The 19,625-nt window shown below is 46.3% G+C and overlaps 1 protein-coding gene across 2 annotated transcripts in view; it reads right to left on the minus strand.

Moving 5' to 3' along the window:
- The window catches only part of parp8 (poly (ADP-ribose) polymerase family, member 8), a 99,042-nt gene extending 93,991 nt beyond the window's left edge, over positions 1-5,051 (minus strand). The window contains exons 1-2 of one of the 2 annotated variants that reach the window (XM_045706661.1): positions 4,277-5,048; positions 2,685-2,739 (exon numbers count right to left, since the gene is read on the minus strand). In XM_045706661.1, the coding sequence (XP_045562617.1) occupies positions 2,685-2,739; positions 4,277-4,367 (146 nt within the window). In that variant the 5' untranslated portion in view covers positions 4,368-5,048. Of the gene's footprint in view, positions 1-2,684; positions 2,740-4,276 lie in introns of both variants that reach the window. The other variant, XM_045706660.1, reaches the window with a different exon arrangement.
- Positions 5,052-19,625: the final 14,574 nt, after the last annotated feature.

The following is a 19,625-nucleotide window of genomic DNA, read 5'->3' on the forward strand; positions in this document are numbered from 1 at the left end:
TGGACTGACTGTATTATTTGGCATTAATAGACTGGTTTTATGCTCAACTTTCTATCCAAGCTGGGAGAGAGGGCGAAGACGGCTCATGTCATGCAGGTTCAGGTTGTATATTTTTTTTAATCAATTGGTAGCTGATTAATATGCTGTTGCATCCAATATTCATTTTACAATCTGCAGTGTTTTAATTTCCAACTTTAATTACTGCCACCAGCCGGCAGCATTGCGTATGGAATTGTTTTAAGATGGTCATATGGAATTGTTTTAAGATGGTCATATGGAATTGTTTTAAGATGGTCATACCATGTATAATTTAGCTATTTGATATTGAATTTTAGGACCCCTTTAGGTATCCCCCCCAAAAAAATGTACACCTTTTTTGTTTTATAAAATATTGAATTTGGTCTTTACTACTATAGCCCATAGAAAAGCATTGAATAACACATTCATAAATGGCAACAACAAACAAAAATTTGGGGACGAGACCGTCCTTTAGTCCATTAATTTGTACGGGTAACCTTCAGACAAGTCCCGTGACACTTAGGGGCAAAAACGGGAGAACACCACGTGTTCGTGAAATAGTTTCTCTAGGTAAAAAACCGTTTGGAAGCTACAGACACAAGTCGACCGATTTTCGAAGTTTTCTCACGGTCTGACAAACACCGCTGTATCTCGGCCACCTTCTACAGCAGCTGTAGGATTGAAACGCAGCCCATGTGTAAAATAAAAATAAAAAATAAAACCATCTCCAGCTTAAACTGATGGATTTTGATGGGTATTTATTATGTTACTTGTATTGACGTAACCGGGTATGTCAGAAGACTCTTAATTAAGGATAAAATAGGCCTATCAATAAACATGTTTCCGTTAGCTAAAGCAAAGCTATACATGCTCTGGCACCACAGATAAATGATGGGACAATGTCAGTACCATTGACAGCGATTAGTAGTCTATACTTTGTGAGTTGCCGACACGTTTAAAAAAAACTAATTGGGGGGGGGGCGGGGGGGGGCGAACTCCGACCTTGCAGAGTCCAGACAAACTGCGTTAACCCAGTAACACACACCATCTATTAGATAACCCAATAACCCATGTGAACCATTTCCCCAAACAACTGAACAACCAGCCCTGGGGACAACCAGTAGGCAAGCCATGGTACAGAGGTAGGATACAGTGTATCAATGGTACAGAGGTAGGATACAGTGTATCAATGGTACAGAGGTAGGATACAGTGTATCAATGGTACAGAGTAGGATACAGTGTATCAATGGTACAGAGGTAGGATACAGTGTATCAATGGTACAGAGCAGGATACAGTGTATCAATGGTACAGAGTAGGATACAGTGTATCAATGGTACAGAGTAGGATACAGTGTATCAATGGTACAGAGGTAGTATACAGTGTATCAATGGTACAGAGGTAGGATACAGTGTATCAATGGTACAGAGTAGGATACAGTGTATCAATGGTACAGAGGCAGGATACAGTGTATCAATGGTACAGAGTAAGATACAGTGTATCAATGGTACAGAGTAGGATACAGTGTATCAATGGTACAGAGGTAGGATACAGTGTATCAATGGTACAGAGCAGGATACAGTGTATCAATGGTACAGAGTAGGATACAGTGTATCAATGGTACAGAGTAGGATACAGTGTATCAATGGTACAGAGGTAGTATACAGTGTATCAATGGTACAGAGGTAGGATACAGTGTATCAATGGTACAGAGGCAGGATACAGTGTATCAGTGGTACAGAGTAAGATACAGTGTATCAATGGTACAGAGTAGGATACAGTGTATCAATGGTACAGAGTAGGATACAGTGTATCAATGGTACAGAGGCAGGATACAGTGTATCAATGGTACAGAGTAAGATACAGTGTATCAATGGTACAGAGTAGGATACAGTGTATCAATGGTACAGAGGTAGGATACAGTGTATCAATGGTACAGAGGTAGGATACAGTGTATCAATGGTACAGAGGTAGGATACAGTGTATCAATGGTACAGAGGTAGGATACAGTGTATCAATGGTACAGAGTAGGATACAGTGTATCAATGGTACAGAGTAGGATACAGTGTATCAATGGTACAGAGGTAGGATGCAGTGTATCAATGGTACAGAGGTAGGATACAGTGTATCAATGGTACAGAGTAGGATACAGTGTATCAATGGTACAGAGGTAGGATACAGTGTATCAATGGTACAGAGGTAGGATACAGTGTATCAATGGTACAGAGTAAGATACAGTGTATCAATGGTACAGAGCAGGATAGAATGAATGAATGGCCCAGTAGGACACATTGTCCACATTGTAAAGAATGGATGGCCCAGTAGGACACATTGTCCACATTGTACAGAATGGATGGCCCAGTAGGACACATTGTCCACATTGTACAGAATGAATGGCCCAGTAGGACACATTGTCCACATTGTACAGAATGAATGGCCCAGTAGGACACATTGTCCACATTGTACAGAATGAATGGCCCAGTAGTACACATTGTCCACATTGTACAGAATGAATGGCCCAGTAGTACACATTGTCCACATTGTACAGAATGAATGGCCCAGTAGGACACATTGTCCACATTGTACAGAATGAATGGCCCAGTAGTACACATTGTCCACATTGTACAGAATGAATGAAGGTCAACAATCTAAGAACGTTGTACTGTACCTTCTGGAGCCTTTGGAATAAGTGAAGGTGAAGGTGGCGTCAGTATATCTGAAATCTGAAACCAGGAAGAGGGGAAATAAAACCGGTCAGAACGGAAACCAGGAAGAGGGGAAATAGAACCGGTCAGAACGGAAACCAAGAAGAGGGGAAATAAAACAGGTCAGAACGGAAACCAATAAGAGGGGAAATAGAACCGGTCAGAACGGAAACCAATAAGAGGGGAAATAGAACCGGTCAGAACGGAAACCAAGAAGAGGGGAAATAGAACCGGTCAGAACGGAAACCAGGAAGAGGGGAAATAGAACCGGTCAGAACGGAAACCAAGAAGAGGGGAAATAGAACCGGTCAGAACGGAAACCAATAAGAGGGGAAATAGAACCGGTCAGAACGGAAACCAATAAGAGGGGAAATAGAACCGGTCAGAACGGAAACCAATAAGAGGGGAAATAGAACCGGTCAGAACGGAAACCAAGAAGAGGGGAAATAAAACAGGTCAGAACGGAAACCAATAAGAGGGGAAATAGAACAGGTCAGAACGGAAACCAAGAAGAGGGGAAATAAAACAGGTCAGAACGGAAACCAATAAGAGGGGAAATAAAACAGGTCAGAACGGAAACCAATAAGAGGGGAAATAGAACAGGTCAGAACGGAAACCAAGAAGAGGGGAAATAAAACAGGTCAGAACGGAAACCAATAAGAGGGGAAATAAAACCGGTCAGAACGGAAACCAATAAGAGGGGAAATAAAACAGGTCAGAACGGAAACCAATAAGAGGGGAAATAAAACAGGTCAGAACGGAAACCAATAAGAGGGCAAATAGAACCGGTCAGAACGGAAACCAAGAAGAGGGCAAATAAAACCGGTCAGAACGGAAACCAATAAGAGGGGAAATAGAACCGGTCAGAACGGAAACCAAGAAGAGGGTTATAAACCACTACTACACAATGGCAAGATACAACCACAGGGAGAGGAAAGGAAGAAGAAAAAAAATCCCTTCAACAAATGCAGTTTCCATAGCAACATCAAAAGGGGTTTCCACTGGACTGACCAAATATGTAAAGGAGCATAAATTATCGGACAATATCACATTTACACAACCGTTACGTTATGTCCGGTAGAAATATAACGTCAATAGGCAAATGGACTATTCGGCTGGTGTCTTCCAATATTATGTCTGTCTGTCATTCTGTAGAGATGTTTAACCAAAGTCTTATTGTCATCATGACAAGACTATTCATCTATTCCTATTTCTCTTCATGTGAAATAATTAGTATCGTTTTCAAACTATCCAGTATCAAGACCTATAAATGTTTTGTCAGACAAAAAAAAAAAAAATGTAATGATAGACTATAATGGTGTCTGGGTTTCCCCAATGTAATCATCACGCACAGCTATCGAATACAATTATTAAGGACCTATGATTATATGAAGTTGTTATGATATTGATTAACTGTCAAGTATAGAAGATGTTATTGCTATTGAAGGCAGTGATGTAAAATGAGAATGTTCATCAACATACACTAGACCACATAACCCAACGGTTGGAACACACCGCTACACACACTCACACACACACACACACACACACTCACCAGAGAAAAGGCAGTCTTTCTCTGCCTTGCTCCTTTGAATTACGATGTTGACGTCTTTTTGTATTCTCTCTTGTCTTGAACACATCCCCATGAAATAAACCCCACGGGAATGGCTTCTCTGTTTTAATAACTGCGAAATAAAATCCCATCAAATGACTGCTTTATATTTCCAGTAAACTGAATTTGCAATGTAGCGTGTAGATGGATGGATGGATGGCCGAGTTGAGACTGCTTTCCTTATTATATTCCAGGTGTTTGATCGGAATTCGTTTCAACTTGTACCGGATATCATCTCGGGATAACAATAGATTATGATAGGCCTAATATGCAGCAGGAGAAGGAATCGGTAGTAGTTCCCGCACCTCGACGGATTTCATAAAGACAGCCTGTTTTACACCGGAAGCCCCAGTCTCCACTCTTCATCACGGTTGAACCTTTCTAGCAATGGCGATTTCGAAAGCTACGGGATAGAAAAGTCCACTATTGTAGTTTGTTAAAATGAAACCAACATCGCTTGCAGGTTTTTTTAAATTTTAATTATTCTATCTAGAAATGAACAAAACAGAGGATGTCTGAATAATAAAGTTTATCAGATGCTGCCCGTGGATTGAACAGCCGACAGTTCCCTCGGTGTACAGTAAACTATGCTGATGTCAGAGCATATCATCCGCTCGTCTATTTCTCAGATTATCACGGACTGGAATCAAGTGTAAATTCATAGTGTGACTTCATCCATGAGAGAATAAAAACTGATATTATGAAGGCATGTGATGCACGACTAAATATATCCTGTATAGCCCACCTATCCACCAACCCATGAAGCTGCCAAAGGCTTCCTAAAGTTTCCAACCTGGAGTCGGGTTGACCCTCAGTAACATAGTTCATATAAATACAGGACACTCCAATTAATAAAACATGGTATTGTTCCGTGTGGGATGCGTTCATTTGTGGATGTCCATCAATCCTTTTGGTCTGATATGTTACGAATTGCAATTCGTACAATACAGTATGTCACATATTCTGAAACGTGTAATATGTTACGAATTCCAATTTGTTGTGTCTAACGTTAGCTAGATGGCTAATGCTAACATTAACTAGGTGGCTAATGCTAACGTTAAACTAGGTGGCTAATGCTAACATTAAACTAGGTGGCTAATGCTAACATTAAACTAGGTGGCTAATGCTAACATTAAACTAGGTGGCTAATGCTAACATTAAACTAGGTGGCTAATGCTAACATTAACTAGATGGCTAATGCTAACATTAACTAGGTGGCTAATGCTAACATTAACTAGGTGGCTAATGCTAACATTAAACTAGGTGGCTATTGCTAACATTAAACTAGGTGGCTAATGCTAACATTAAACTAGGTGGCTAATGCTAACATTAACTAGATGGCTAATGCTAACATTAACTAGGTGGCTAATGCTAACATTAACTAGGTGGCTAATGCTAACATTAAACTAGGTGGCTATTGCTAACATTAAACTAGGTGGCTAATGCTAACATTAAACTAGGTGGCTAATGCTAACATTAACTGGATGGCTAATGCTAACATTAAACTAGGTGGCTAATGCTAACATTAAACTAGGGGTTAAGGTTAGTGGAAGGGTTAGCTAACATGCTAAGTAGTTGCAAAGTAGCAAACAAGTAGTAAGTAGTTGCTAATTAGCTAATATTCTAAAGTTGTCCATGATGAGATTCGAACACACAACATTTGGGTTGCAAGACTTTTGCGTTATATGCCCGCCCATCAATGTCAACATCAATGACATGTTCCACTCATTTCCAGGAGGGGGGGGGGGGATATTTGACAGCAGCAGTGCAGAAGCCAGTTAACTGGTGGGTGAGCTGGTGACAGCATTGATGACAGAGAGGTTTGTCATGTCCACCCACACAACAGTCGGGCCAGGCTAAAACACTCAACAATCAGTACTGTGTCCAATTCCTGCCTGCATGGCTGCACAAACACAAAACCATTTCACCTGTTATTTAGCACCTGCTATAATCAAATATGTGAACATTTTACAGTACAGTAGGGAGGGGGGAGGAGGAGAGCATGGGAGAGGAGAGGAGAGAGGACGGAAAGGAGAGGGGAGGAAGAGGAGAGGAGGGGAGAGAGGACGGAAAGGAGAGGGGAGGAAGAGGAGAGAGGAGAGGAGGGGAGAGAGGACGGAAAGGAGAAGGGAGGAAGAGGAGAGAAGAGAGGAGGGGAGAGAGGACGGAAAGGAGAGGGGAGGAAGAGGAGAGAAGAGAGGAGGGGAGAGAGGACGGAAAGGAGAGGGGAGGAAGAGGAGAGAGGAGGGGAGAGAGGACGGAAAGGAGAGGGGAGGGGAGGAGGAAGAGAGAGGAGAGGAGAGGAGGGGAGAGAGGACGGAAAGGAGAGGGGAGGAAGAGGAGAGAGGAGGGGAGAGAGGACGGAAAGGAGAGGGGAGGGGAGGAGGAAGAGAGAGGAGAGGAGAGGAGGGGAGAGAGGACGGAAAGGAGAGGGGAGGGGAGGAAGAAGAGAGAGGAGAGGAGGGGAGGGGAGGGAGGAAGAGGAGAGAGGAGAGGAGGGGAGAGAGGACGGAAAGGAGAGGGGAGGGGAGGAAGAAGAGAGAGGAGAGGAGGGGAGAGAGGACGGAAAGGAGAGGGGAGGGGAGGAGGAAGAGAGAGGAGAGGAGAGGAGGGGAGAGAGGACGGAAAGGAGAGGGGAGGGGAGGAAGAAGAGAGAGGAGAGGAGGGGAGGGGAGGGGAGGAAGAGGAGAGAGGAGACAGGACACCACAGCTCCTCTCTACAGACCAGATGGTAGAAAGTTCTCTCCACCACGTAAGCGAGTGTGGCACATCATCAAAGATGTGTGTGTCGTGAGAGAGGATAGATAAATCAACTGGCCAGAGATAATTTACTTCCCAGAGATAATCTACTGCCCAGAGAAAACAGAGTGGATAGATACATCTACTGGCCAGAGATAATTTACTTCCCAGAGATAATCTACTGCCCAGAGAAAACAGAGTGGATAGATACATCTACTGGCCAGAGATAATTTACTTCCCAGAGATAATCTACTGCCCAGAGAAAACAGAGTGGATAGATACATCTACTGGCCAGAGATAATTTACTTCCCAGAGATAATCTACTGCCCAGAGAAAACAGAGTGGATAGATACATCTACTGGCCAGAGATAATTTACTTCCCAGAGATAATCTACTGCCCAGAGAAAACAGAGTGGATAGATACATCTACTGGCCAGAGATAATTTACTTCCCAGAGATAATCTACTGCCCAGAGAAAACAGAGTGGATAGATACATCTACTGGCCAGAGATAATTTACTTCCCAGAGATAATCTACTGCCCAGAGATTTTGTATTTAATATGGATCTGCCAAGGCAGCAGCTATTCTTCCAGGGGTCCAGCAAAATTAAGGCAGTTATATAATTTTGAAAACATTACAATACATTCACAATACACTGTGTGCCCTCAGGCCCCAACTCCACCACTACCACATATCTATAAAATACAAAATCCATGCACACGTGTGTGTATAGAATATGTATAGAAGCTCTCTGTGTACATCCAAAGGCCAGCCGTTCTGCCCTGTTCTGAGCCAATTGTAATTTTCCTAAATTCCTCTTTGTGGCACCTGACCACATGACTGAACAGTAGTCCAGGTGTGACAAAACTAGGGCCTGTAGGACCTGCCTTGTTGATAGTGTTGTTAAGAAGGTAGAAACTAGGGCCTGTAGGACCTGCCTTGTTGATAGTGTTGTTAAGAAGGTAGAAACTAGGGCCTGTAGGACCTGCCTTGTTGATAGTGTTGTTAAGAAGGTAGAAACTAGGGGCTGTAGGACCTGCCTTGTTGATAGTGTTGTTAAGAAGGTAGAAACTAGGGCCTGTAGGACCTGCCTTGTTGATAGTGTTGTTAAGAAGGTAGAAACTAGGGCCTGTAGGACCTGCCTTGTTGATAGTGTTGTTAAGAAGGCAGAGCAGGGCTTTATTATAGACAGACTCCCCATCTTAGCTACTGTTGTATCAATATGTTTTGACCATGATAGTTTACAATCCAGGGTTACTCCAAGCAGTTTAGTCATCTCAACTTGCTCAATTTCCACATTATTCATTACAAGATTTAGTTGAGGTTTAGGGTTTAGTGAAGGATTTGGGGAATTCCTGATTCTACCTGGATTATGTTGGAGAGGCTTCCATTAAAGAACATCCTCTGTGTTCTGTTAGACAGGTAACTCTTTATCCACATTATAGCAGGTGGTTTAAAGCCATTATAGCAGGGGGTGTAAAGTCATTATAGCAGGGGGTGTAAAGCCATTATAGCAGGGGGTTTAAAGTCATTATAGCAGGGGGTTTAAAGCCATTATAGCAGGGGGTGTAAAGCCATTATAGCAGGGGGTGTAAAGCCATTATAGCAGGGGGTGTAAAGCCATTATAGCAGGGGGTGTAAAGTCATTATAGCAGGGGGTGTAAAGTCATTATAGCAGGGGTTTAAAGCCATTATAGCAGGGGGTGTAAAGCCATTATAGCAGGGGGTGTAAAGTCATTATAGCAGGGGGTGTAAAGCCATTATAGCAGGGGGTGTAAAGCCATTATAGCAGGGGGTGTAAAGTCATTATAGCAGGGGGTTTAAAGCCATTATAGCAGGGGGTGTAAAGCCATTATAGCAGGGGGTGTAAAGCCATTATAGCAGGGGGTGTAAAGTCATTATAGCAGGGGGTGTAATGCCATTATAGCAGGGGGTGTAAAGTCATTATAGCAGGGGGTGTAAAGTCATTATAGCAGGGGGTGTAAAGCCATAACGCATACGTTTTACCAGCAGCAGACTATGATCGATAATGTCAAAAGCCGCACTGAAGTCTAACACAACAGTTCCCACAATCATTTTATCATCCATTTCTCTCAGTCATATGTGTAAGTGCTGTGCTTGTTGAATGTCCTTCCCTATAAGCGTGCAGAAAGTCTGTTGTCAATTTGTATCTGTTCAAAAATCATCTACTGGCCAGAGATAACAGAGAGTGGACAGCTCCACCTACTGCCCAGAGATAACAGAGAGTGGACAGCTCCACCTACTGCCCAGAGAGAACAGAGAGTGGACAGCTCCATCTACTGGCCAGAGATAACAGAGAGTGGACAGCTCCATCTACTGGCCAGAGAGTGGACAGCTCCATCTACTGCCCAGAGATAACAGAGAGTGGACAGCTCCATCTACTGGCCAGAGAGAACAGAGAGTGGACAGCTCCATCTACTGGCCAGAGAGAACAGAGAGTGGACAGCTCCATCTACTGGCCAGAGATAACAGAGAGTGGACAGCTCCATCTACTGGCCAGAGATAACAGAGATTGGACAGCTCCATCTACTGGCCAGAGATAACAGAGAGTGGACAGCTCCATCTACTGCCCAGAGAGTGGACAGCTCCATCTACTGCCCAGAGATAACAGAGAGTGGACAGCTCCATCTACTGGCCAGAGATAACAGAGAGTGGACAGCTCCATCTACTGGCCAGAGATAACAGAGAGTGGACAGCTCCATCTACTGGCCAGAGATAACAGAGAGTGGACAGCTCCATCTACTGGCCAGAGATAACAGAGAGTGGACAGCTCCATCTACTGGCCAGAGATAACAGAGAGTGGACAGCTCCATCTACTGCCCAGAGAGTGGACAGCTCCATCTACTGCCCAGAGATAACAGAGAGTGGACAGCTCCATCTACTGGCCAGAGATAACAGAGAGTGGACAGCTCCATCTACTGGCCAGAGATAACAGAGAGTGGACAGCTCCACCTACTGGCCAGAGATAACAGAGAGTGGACAGCTCCATCTACTGCCCAGAGATAACAGAGAATGGACAGCTCCATCTACTGGCCAGAGAGAACAGAGAGTGGACAGCTCCATCTACTGCCCAGAGATAACAGAGAGTGGACAGCTCCATCTACTGGCCAGAGATAACAGAGAGTGGACAGCTCCATCTACTGCCCAGAGATAACAGAGAGTGGACAGCTCCATCTACTGGCCAGAGAGAACAGAGAGTGGACAGCTCCATCTACTGGCCAGAGAGTGGACAGCTCCATCTACTGGCCAGAGATAACAGAGAGTGGACAGCTCCATCTACTGCCCAGAGAGTGGACATCTCCATCTACTGCCCAGAGATAACAGAGAGTGGACAGCTCCATCTACTGACCAGAGAGTGGACAGCTCCATCTACTGACCAGAGAACAGAGAGTGGACAGCTCCATCTACTGCCCAGAGATAACAGAGAGTGGACAGCTCCATCTACTGCCCAGAGATAACAGAGAGTGGACAGCTCCATCTACTGGCCAGAGATAACAGAGAGTGGACAGCTCCATCTACTGCCCAGAGAGTGGACATCTCCATCTACTGCCCAGAGATAACAGAGAGTGGACAGCTCCATCTACTGACCAGAGAGTGGACAGCTCCATCTACTGACCAGAGAACAGAGAGTGGACAGCTCCATCTACTGCCCAGAGATAACAGAGAGTGGACAGCTCCATCTACTGCCCAGAGATAACAGAGAGTGGACAGCTCCATCTACTGGCCAGAGATAACAGAGAGTGGACAGCTCCATCTACTGACCAGAGAGAACAGAGAGTGGACAGCTCCATCTACTGCTCAGAGAGTGGACAGCTCCATCTACTGCCCAGAGAGTGGACAGCTTCATCTACTGCCCAGAGAGTGGACAGCTCCATCTACTGGCCAGAGATAACAGAGAGTGGACAGCTCCATCTACTGACCAGAGAGAACAGAGAGTGGACAGCTCCATCTACTGCCCAGAGAGTGGACAGCTCCATCTACTGCCCAGAGAGTGGACAGCTCCATCTACTGCCCAGAGAGTGGACAGCTTCATCTACTGCCCAGAGAGTGGACAGCTCCATCTACTGGCCAGAGATAACAGAGAGTGGACAGCTCCATCTACTGGCCAGAGAGTGGACAGCTCCATCTACTGGCCAGAGATAACAGTTGTGGTTTGGCACTTTGATGACAAACCATGAATGACTAAAGCTCTGGGTTTAAAATGATGTAAAATAAACGAGTAACACTGAAGGAACCCTTTAAAAGAGGTTAGAAGTAGTTATACATAGTTAATGATCAGCTAATATGTAGTAAATAATTAATTAATTGATCAACTATATTGATCAATCCTATTTCCTTTAATCCACCGCAACAACTGAGCTGAAATAAAAGCTGGTGTTATAATGTCAAACGCACTTTTCAATTTGGAAAACCCAGTGCTCTGCCATTTATCAACCCTTTCATCGGGGTTGGTAATTTACCTGTTGGTAATTAATCTGTTGGTAATTAATCTGTTGGTAATTAATCTGTTGGTAATTTACCTGTTGGTAATATACCTGTTGGTAATATACCTGTTGGTAATATACCTGTTGGTAATTTACCTGTTGGTAATATTTGAGGTGGGTCATTGAAAACTGTGCTAATTTCAACCAGTGCTACTGGTGATATTTACGACTCACCAAAAGCAGGTTTTAGCGGTAACGGTCATGACGTCCATTTCGTCATCGGAGACGCATAATCAGTAACCTTTAACCAATGTTTTATTCAAATATCACGAGCAACAAAACAGTCAACGTGACATTCACGTTTTTTGTCTTTATATTGGACATCATTTTTATGCTGCTTATGTGAAAACCTTGCTCTTATTAGGCCTATGTACATAGCTAGTAGCAGGGACTCACCGGTCTGGTAACTCAGGCTTGTAAAAGGTGAGGTTAAGATGGAGCTTTGATACCTGGGTGTCAGAAGGCGGGGGGGGGTAGTTGAGTGTCATCCGCATAGCAATGAAAGGAGAGACCATGCGAGGTTATGGAGCCGAGTGACTTGGTGTATAGAGAGAAGAGGAGAGGGTCTAGAACCGAGCCCGGGAGGACACCAGTGGTGAGAGTACGTGGTGCAGACACAGATCCTCCCCACGTCACCGGGTAGGAGCGGCCTGCCATGTTCAAATCAAATCGAAATGAAATCAAACTTTATTTGTCACAAGCACCGAATACAACAACTGTAGACTTTACCGTGAAATGCTTACTTTACAAGCCCTTAACCAGCAGTGCAGTTCAAGAAGAGTTAAGAAAATATTTACCAAATAAACTGAAGTAAAAAGTAATATTAAAAAGTAACACAATAAGAATAACAATAACAAGGATATATACAGGGGGTACTGGTACCGAGTCAATGTGGAGGCTATATACAGGGGGTACCGGTACAGAGTCAATGTGGAGGCTATATACAGGGGGGTACCGGTACAGAGTCAATGTGGAGGCTATATACAGGGGGTACTGGTACAGAGTCAATGTGGAGGCTATATACAGGGGGCACCGGTACAGAGTCAATGTGGAGGCTATATACAGGGGGTACCGGTACAGAGTCAATGTGGAGGCTATATACAGGGGGTACCGGTACAGAGTCAATGTGGAGGCTATATACAGGGGGTACCGGTACCGAGTCAATGTGGAGGCTATATACAGGGGGTACCGGTACAGAGTCAATGTGGAGGCTATATACAGGGGGTACCGGTACAGAGTCAATGTGGAGGCTATATACAGGGGGTACCGGTACAGAGTCAATGTGGAGGCTATATACAGGGGGTACCGGTACAGAGTCAATGTGGAGGCTATATACAGGGTGTTACGGTACAGAGTCAATGTGGAGGCTATATACAGGGGGTACCGGTACAGAGTCAATGTGGAGGCTATATACAGGGGGTACCGGTACAGAGTCAATGTGGAGGCTATATACAGGGGGTACCGGTACAGAGTCAATGTGGAGGCTATATACAGGGGGTACCAGTACAGAGTCAATGTGGAGGCTATATACAGGGGGTACCGGTACAGAGTCAATGTGGAGGCTATATACAGGGGGTACCGGTACAGAGTCAATGTGGAGGCTATATACAGGGTGTTACGGTACAGAGTCAATGTGGAGGCTATATACAGGGTGTACCGGTACAGAGTCAATGTGGAGGCTATATACAGGGTGTAACGGTACAGAGTCAATGTGGAGGCTATATACAGGGGGTACCGGTACAGAGTCAATGTGGAGGCTATATACAGGGGGTACTGGTACAGAGTCAATGTGGAGGCTATATACAGGGGGTTACGGTACAGAGTCAATGTGGAGGCTATATACAGGGGGTACCGGTACAGAGTCAATGTGGAGGCTATATACAGGGGGTACCGGTACAGAGTCAATGTGGAGGCTATATACAGGGGGTACCGGTACAGAGTCAATGTGGAGGCTATATACAGGGGGTACCGGTACAGAGTCAATGTGGAGGCTATATACAGGGGTACTGGTACAGAGTCAATGTGGAGGCTATATACAGGGTGCTACGGTACAGAGTCAATGTGGAGGCTATATACAGGGGGTACCGGTACAGAGTCAATGTGGAGGCTATATACAGGGGGCACCGGACAGAGTCAATGTGGAGGCTATATACAGGGGGGTACCGGTACAGAGTCAATGTGGAGGCTATATACAGGGGGTACCGGTACAGAGTCAATGTGGAGGCTATATACAGGGGGTACCGGTACAGAGTCAATGTGGAGGCTATATACAGGGGGTACCGGTACAGAGTCAATGTGGAGGCTATATACAGGGGGCACCGGTACAGAGTCAATGTGGAGGCTATATACAGGGGGTACCGGTACAGAGTCAATGTGGAGGCTATATACAGGGGGGTACCGGTACAGAGTCAATGTGGAGGCTATATACAGGGGGTACCGGTACAGAGTCAATGTGGAGGCTATATACAGGGGGTACCGGTACAGAGTCAATGTGGAGGCTATATACAGGGGGTACCGGTACAGAGTCAATGTGGAGGCTATATACAGGGGGTACCGGTACAGAGTCAATGTGGAGGCTATATACAGGGGGCACCGGTACAGAGTCAATGTGGAGGCTATATACAGGGGGTACTGGTACAGAGTCAATGTGGAGGCTATATACAGGGGGTACTGGTACAGAGTCAATGTGGAGGCTATATACAGGGGGTACCGGTACAGAGTCAATGTGGAGGCTATATACAGGGGGTACCGGTACAGAGTCAATGTGGAGGCTATATACAGGGGGGCACCGGTACAGAGTCAATGTGGAGGCTATATACAGGGGGCACCGGTACAGAGTCAATGTGGAGACTATATACAGGGGGTACCGGTACTGAGTCAATGTGCGAGGCTATCAGGTTAGTCGTGTAAGTGTGTACAGTGTCAATGTGGAGGCTATATACAGGGGGGTACCGGTACAGAGTCAATGTGGAGGCTATATACAGGGGGTACCGGTACAGAGTCAATGTGGAGGCTATATACAGGGGGTACCGGTACAGAGTCAATGTGGAGGCTATATACAGGGGGCACCGGTACAGAGTCAATGTGGAGGCTATATACAGGGGGTACCGGTACAGAGTCAATGTGGAGGCTATATACAGGGGGCACCGGTACAGAGTCAATGTGGAGACTATATACAGGGGGTACCGGTACTGAGTCAATGTGGAGGTTTACAGGGTAATCGATGTAATTGTACGTGTATGTGCAGAGTCAATGTGGAGGCTATATACAGGGGGTACCGGTACAGAGTCAATGTGGAGGCTATATACAGGGGGTACCGGTACAGAGTCAATGTGGAGGCTATATACAGGGGGTACCGGTACAGAGTCAATGTGGAGGCTATATACAGGGGCACCGGTACAGAGTCAATGTGGAGGCTATATACAGGGGGTACCGGTACAGAGTCAATGTGGAGGCTATATACAGGGGGCACCGGTACAGAGTCAATGTGGAGACTATATACAGGGGGTACCGGTACTGAGTCAATGTGCGGGGGTACAGGTTAATCGATGTAATTGTATGTGTATGTGTAATCAATGTGGAGGCTATATACAGGGGGTACCGGTACAGAGTCAATGTGGAGGCTATATACAGGGGGTACCGGTACAGAGTCAATGTGGAGGCTATATACAGGGGGTACCGGTACAGAGTCAATGTGGAGGCTATATACAGGGGGCACCGGTACAGAGTCAATGTGGAGGCTATATACAGGGGGTACCGGTACAGAGTCAATGTGGAGGCTATATACAGGGGGCACCGGTACAGAGTCAATGTGGAGGCTATATACAGGGGGCACCGGTACAGAGTCAATGTGGAGGCTATATACAGGGGGTACCGGTACAGAGTCAATGTGGAGGCTATATACAGGGGGTACCGGTACAGAGTCAATGTGGAGGCTATATACAGGGGGTACCGGTACAGAGTCAATGTGGAGGCTATATACAGGGTGTTACGGTACAGAGTCAATGTGGAGGCTATATACAGGGGGTACCGGTACAGAGTCAATGTGGAGGCTATATACAGGGGGGTACCGGTACAGAGTCAATGTGGAGGCTATATACAGGGGGTACCGGTACAGAGTCAATGTGGAGGCTATATACAGGGGGTACTGGTACAGAGTCAATGTGGAGGCTATATACAGGGGGGCACCGGTACAGAGTCAATGTGGAGACTATATACAGGGGGTACCGGTACTGAGTCAATGTGGAGGCTACAGGTTAGCAGATGTAATTGTAGTGTAGGTAATCAATGTGGAGGCTATATACAGGGGGTACCGGTACAGAGTCAATGTGGAGGCTATATACAGGGGGTACCGGTACAGAGTCAATGTGGAGGCTATATACAGGGGGTACCGGTACAGAGTCAATGTGGAGGCTATATACAGGGGGCACCGGTACAGAGTCAATGTGGAGGCTATATACAGGGGTACCGGTACAGAGTCAATGTGGAGGCTATATACAGGGGGCACCGGTACAGAGTCAACGTGGAGGCTATATACAGGGGGCACCGGTACAGAGTCAATGTGGAGGCTATATACAGGGGTTACCGGTACAGAGTCAATGTGGAGGCTATATACAGGGGGTACCGGTACAGAGTCAATGTGGAGGCTATATACAGGGGGTACCGGTACAGAGTCAATGTGGAGGCTATATACAGGGGGTACCGGTACAGAGTCAATGTGGAGGCTATATACAGGGGTACCGGTACAGAGTCAATGTGGAGGCTATATACAGGGGGGTACTGGTACAGAGTCAATGTGGATGCTATATACAGGGGGTACAGGTACAGAGTCAATGTGGAGGCTATATACAGGGGGTACTGGTACAGAGTCAATGCGGAGGCTATATACAGGGGGTACAGGTACAGAGTCAATGTGGAGGCTATATACAGGGGGTACTGGTACAGAGTCAATGTGGAGGCTATATACAGGGGTACTGGTACAGAGTCAACGTGGAGGCTATATACAGGGGGTACCGGTACAGAGTCAACGTGGAGGCTATATACAGGGGGTACCGGTACAGAGTCAATGTGGAGGCTATATACAGGGGGTACCGGTACAGAGTCAATGTGGAGACTATATACAGGGGGTACCGGTACAGAGTCAACGTGGAGGCTATATACAGGGGGTACCGGTACAGAGTCAATGTGGAGGCTATATACAGGGGGTACCGGTACCGAGTCAGTGTGGAGACTATATACAGGGGGTACCGGTACAGAGTCAATGTGCGGGGGTACAGGCTAGTTGAGGTAATATGTACATGTAGGTAGGGGTGAAGTGACTATGCATAGATAATAAACAGCGAGTAGCAGCAGTGTACAAAAGGGAAAGGGCGGTTTTATTAATTGTTTAGCAGTCTTATGGCTTGAGGGTAGAAAGCAATCCAAGAGTGTGCAGAGCCTGAGACGGCCATCTCTAAGAGGCTAGAGAGGAGGATCTGATGGTTCAGCAGATAGATCTAGGAAGATGAGAACAGAGGAGACAGAGAGAGAGTCAGCTTTGGCAGTGCGGAGAGAGCTTCCGTGACACAGAGGAAGAGCAGTCTCGGCTGAGTGACCCGTCTTGAAGCCTGACTGGTTATGGGGTCAAGAAGATCGTTCTGAGAGAGATAACGAGAGACTACACTCACGTGTTTTGGAAAGAAGAGAAAGAAAGGATACAGGACTGTAGTTTTTGATGTCAGGTGAGTAGAGTGTAGATTTCTTGAGGACTGGGGAATGAAACGGCAGTTTTGAAGTCAGGGTGGGGGATTCAGCCAGTGGTCAGGGATGAGTTAATGGGGGAAATGGAGGAATGGGAGAAGGTCTTAATTAATAAGAGATGGTCTGGAGAAGGGCAGGTTGTCCAGGCAGCCAGACCTCACTATTCACAGGATTGTTTTCCTGGAGACAGAGGGGAGAAAGAGGTCAAGGCATAGTGGGTAGTTCTGTGAGAGTGGGACCGGTGGACTCAATAGGCTGAGTGAATGAGGAACGGATGTCGTCAACCTTCTTTTCAAAGTGGTTGAAAAAGTCGACCGCAGGGGGGGGGTTAAGAAGGGAGGAGAAAATGGAATAGAGTTTCCTAGGGTTATAGGCAGAAGCCCCGTAGCCCTTTAGCCCAGTAGCCCTGTAAGGTCGCAATGACTCACTCGCCCATGGAGCTGCAGGGGAGACAGGAGGAAAGGGAACAGTGTGAGTCATAGGATGCGGAAAGAGAGGAGAGGAGAGGGTTCGAAGAGGCAGAATCAGGAGACAGGAGGGAGAAGGATTTAGCAATAGGGAGAGATGATAGGATAGAAGAGGAGAGGAGAGAGTAGTGGAGAGAGAGAGAGAGAGCGAAGATTACGACTTCACATTATCTGTCTGTGTAAGGGCTGAGTGGTTAGGGTTGGAGGAAAGGAGACAGGAAAGGAAACTAAGTTGTGATCAGAGAACTGGAGGGGGTTTACAGTGAGATTAGTAGGAGAACAGAGACCTGGAGGGGGGTTACAGCGAGATTAGTAGGAGAACAGACCTGGAGGGGGGTTACAGTGAGATTAGTAGGAGAACAGAGTCCTGGAGGGGGGTTACAGCGAGATTAGTAGGAGAACAGAGACCTGGAGGGGGGTTACAGTGAGATTAGTAGGAGAACAGAGACCTGGAGGGGGGGTTACAGTGAGATTAGTAGGAGAACAGAGACCTGGAGGGGGGTTACAGTGAGATTAGTAGGAGAACAGAGACCTGGAGGGGGGTTACAGTGAGATTAGTAGGAGAACAGAGACCTGGAGGGGGGGTTACAGTGAGATTAGTAGGAGAACAGAGACCTGGAGGGGGGTTACAGTGAGATTAGTAGGAGAACAGAGACCTGGAGGGGGGTTACAGTGAGATTAGTAGGAGAACAGAGACCTGGAGGGGGGTTACAGTGAGATTAGTAGGAGAACAGAGACCTGGAGGGGGGTTACAGTGAGATTAGAAGGAGAACAGAGACCTGGAGGGGGGTTACAGTGAGATTAGTAGGAGAACAGAGACCTGGAGGGGGTTACAGTGAGATTAGTAGGAGAACAGAACCTGGAGGGGGGGTTACAGTGAGATTAGTAGGAGAACAGAGACCTGGAGGGGGTTACAGTGAGATTAGTAGGAGAACAGACCTGGAGGGGGGTTACAGTGAGATTAGTAGGAGAACAGAGACCTGGAGGGGGGTTACAGTGAGATTAGTAGGAGAACAGAGACCTGGAGGGGGGTTACAGTGAGATTAGTAGGAGAACAGACCTGGAGGGGGGTTATAGTGAGATTAGTAGGAGAACAGAGACCTGGAGGGGGCTTACAGTGAGATTAGTAGGAGAACAGAGACCTGGAGGGGGGGTTACAGTGAGATTAGTAGGAGAACAGATCTGGAGGGGGGTTACAGTGAGATTAGTAGGAGAACAGAGACCTGGAGGGGGGGTTACAGTGAGATTAGTAGGAGAACAGAGACCTGGAGGGGGTTACAGTGAGATTAGTAGGAGAACAGATCTGGAAGGGGGTTACAGTGAGATTAGTAGGAGAACAGAGACCTGGAGGGGGGTTACAGTGAGATTAGTAGGAGAACAGACACTGGAGGGGGGGTTACAGTGAGATTAGTAGGAGAACAGAGACCTGGAGGGGGTTACAGTGAGATTAGTAGGAGAACAGAGACCTGGAGGGAGGTTACAGTGAGATTAGTAGGAGAACAGAGACCTGGAGGGGGGTTACAGTGAGATTAGTAGGAGAACAGAGACCTGGAGGGGGGTTACAGTGAGATTAGTAGGAGAACAGAGACCTGGAGGGGGGTTACAGTGAGATTAGTAGGAGAACAGAGACCTGGAGGGGGGTTACAGTGAGATTAGTAGGAGTACAGAGACCTTGAGGGGGGGTTACAGTGAGATTAGTAGGAGAACAGAGCCTGGAGGGGGGTTACAGTGAGATTAGTAGGAGAACAGAGACCTGGAGGGGGGGTTACAGTGAGATTAGTAGGAGAACAGAGCCTGGAGGGGGGGTTACAGTGAGATTAGTAGGAGAACAGAGACCTGGAG

The sequence above is a fragment of the Salmo salar genome, chromosome ssa24, assembly GCF_905237065.1.
Source record: "Salmo salar chromosome ssa24, Ssal_v3.1, whole genome shotgun sequence".
Classification (NCBI taxonomy): Eukaryota; Metazoa; Chordata; class Actinopteri; order Salmoniformes; family Salmonidae; genus Salmo; species Salmo salar.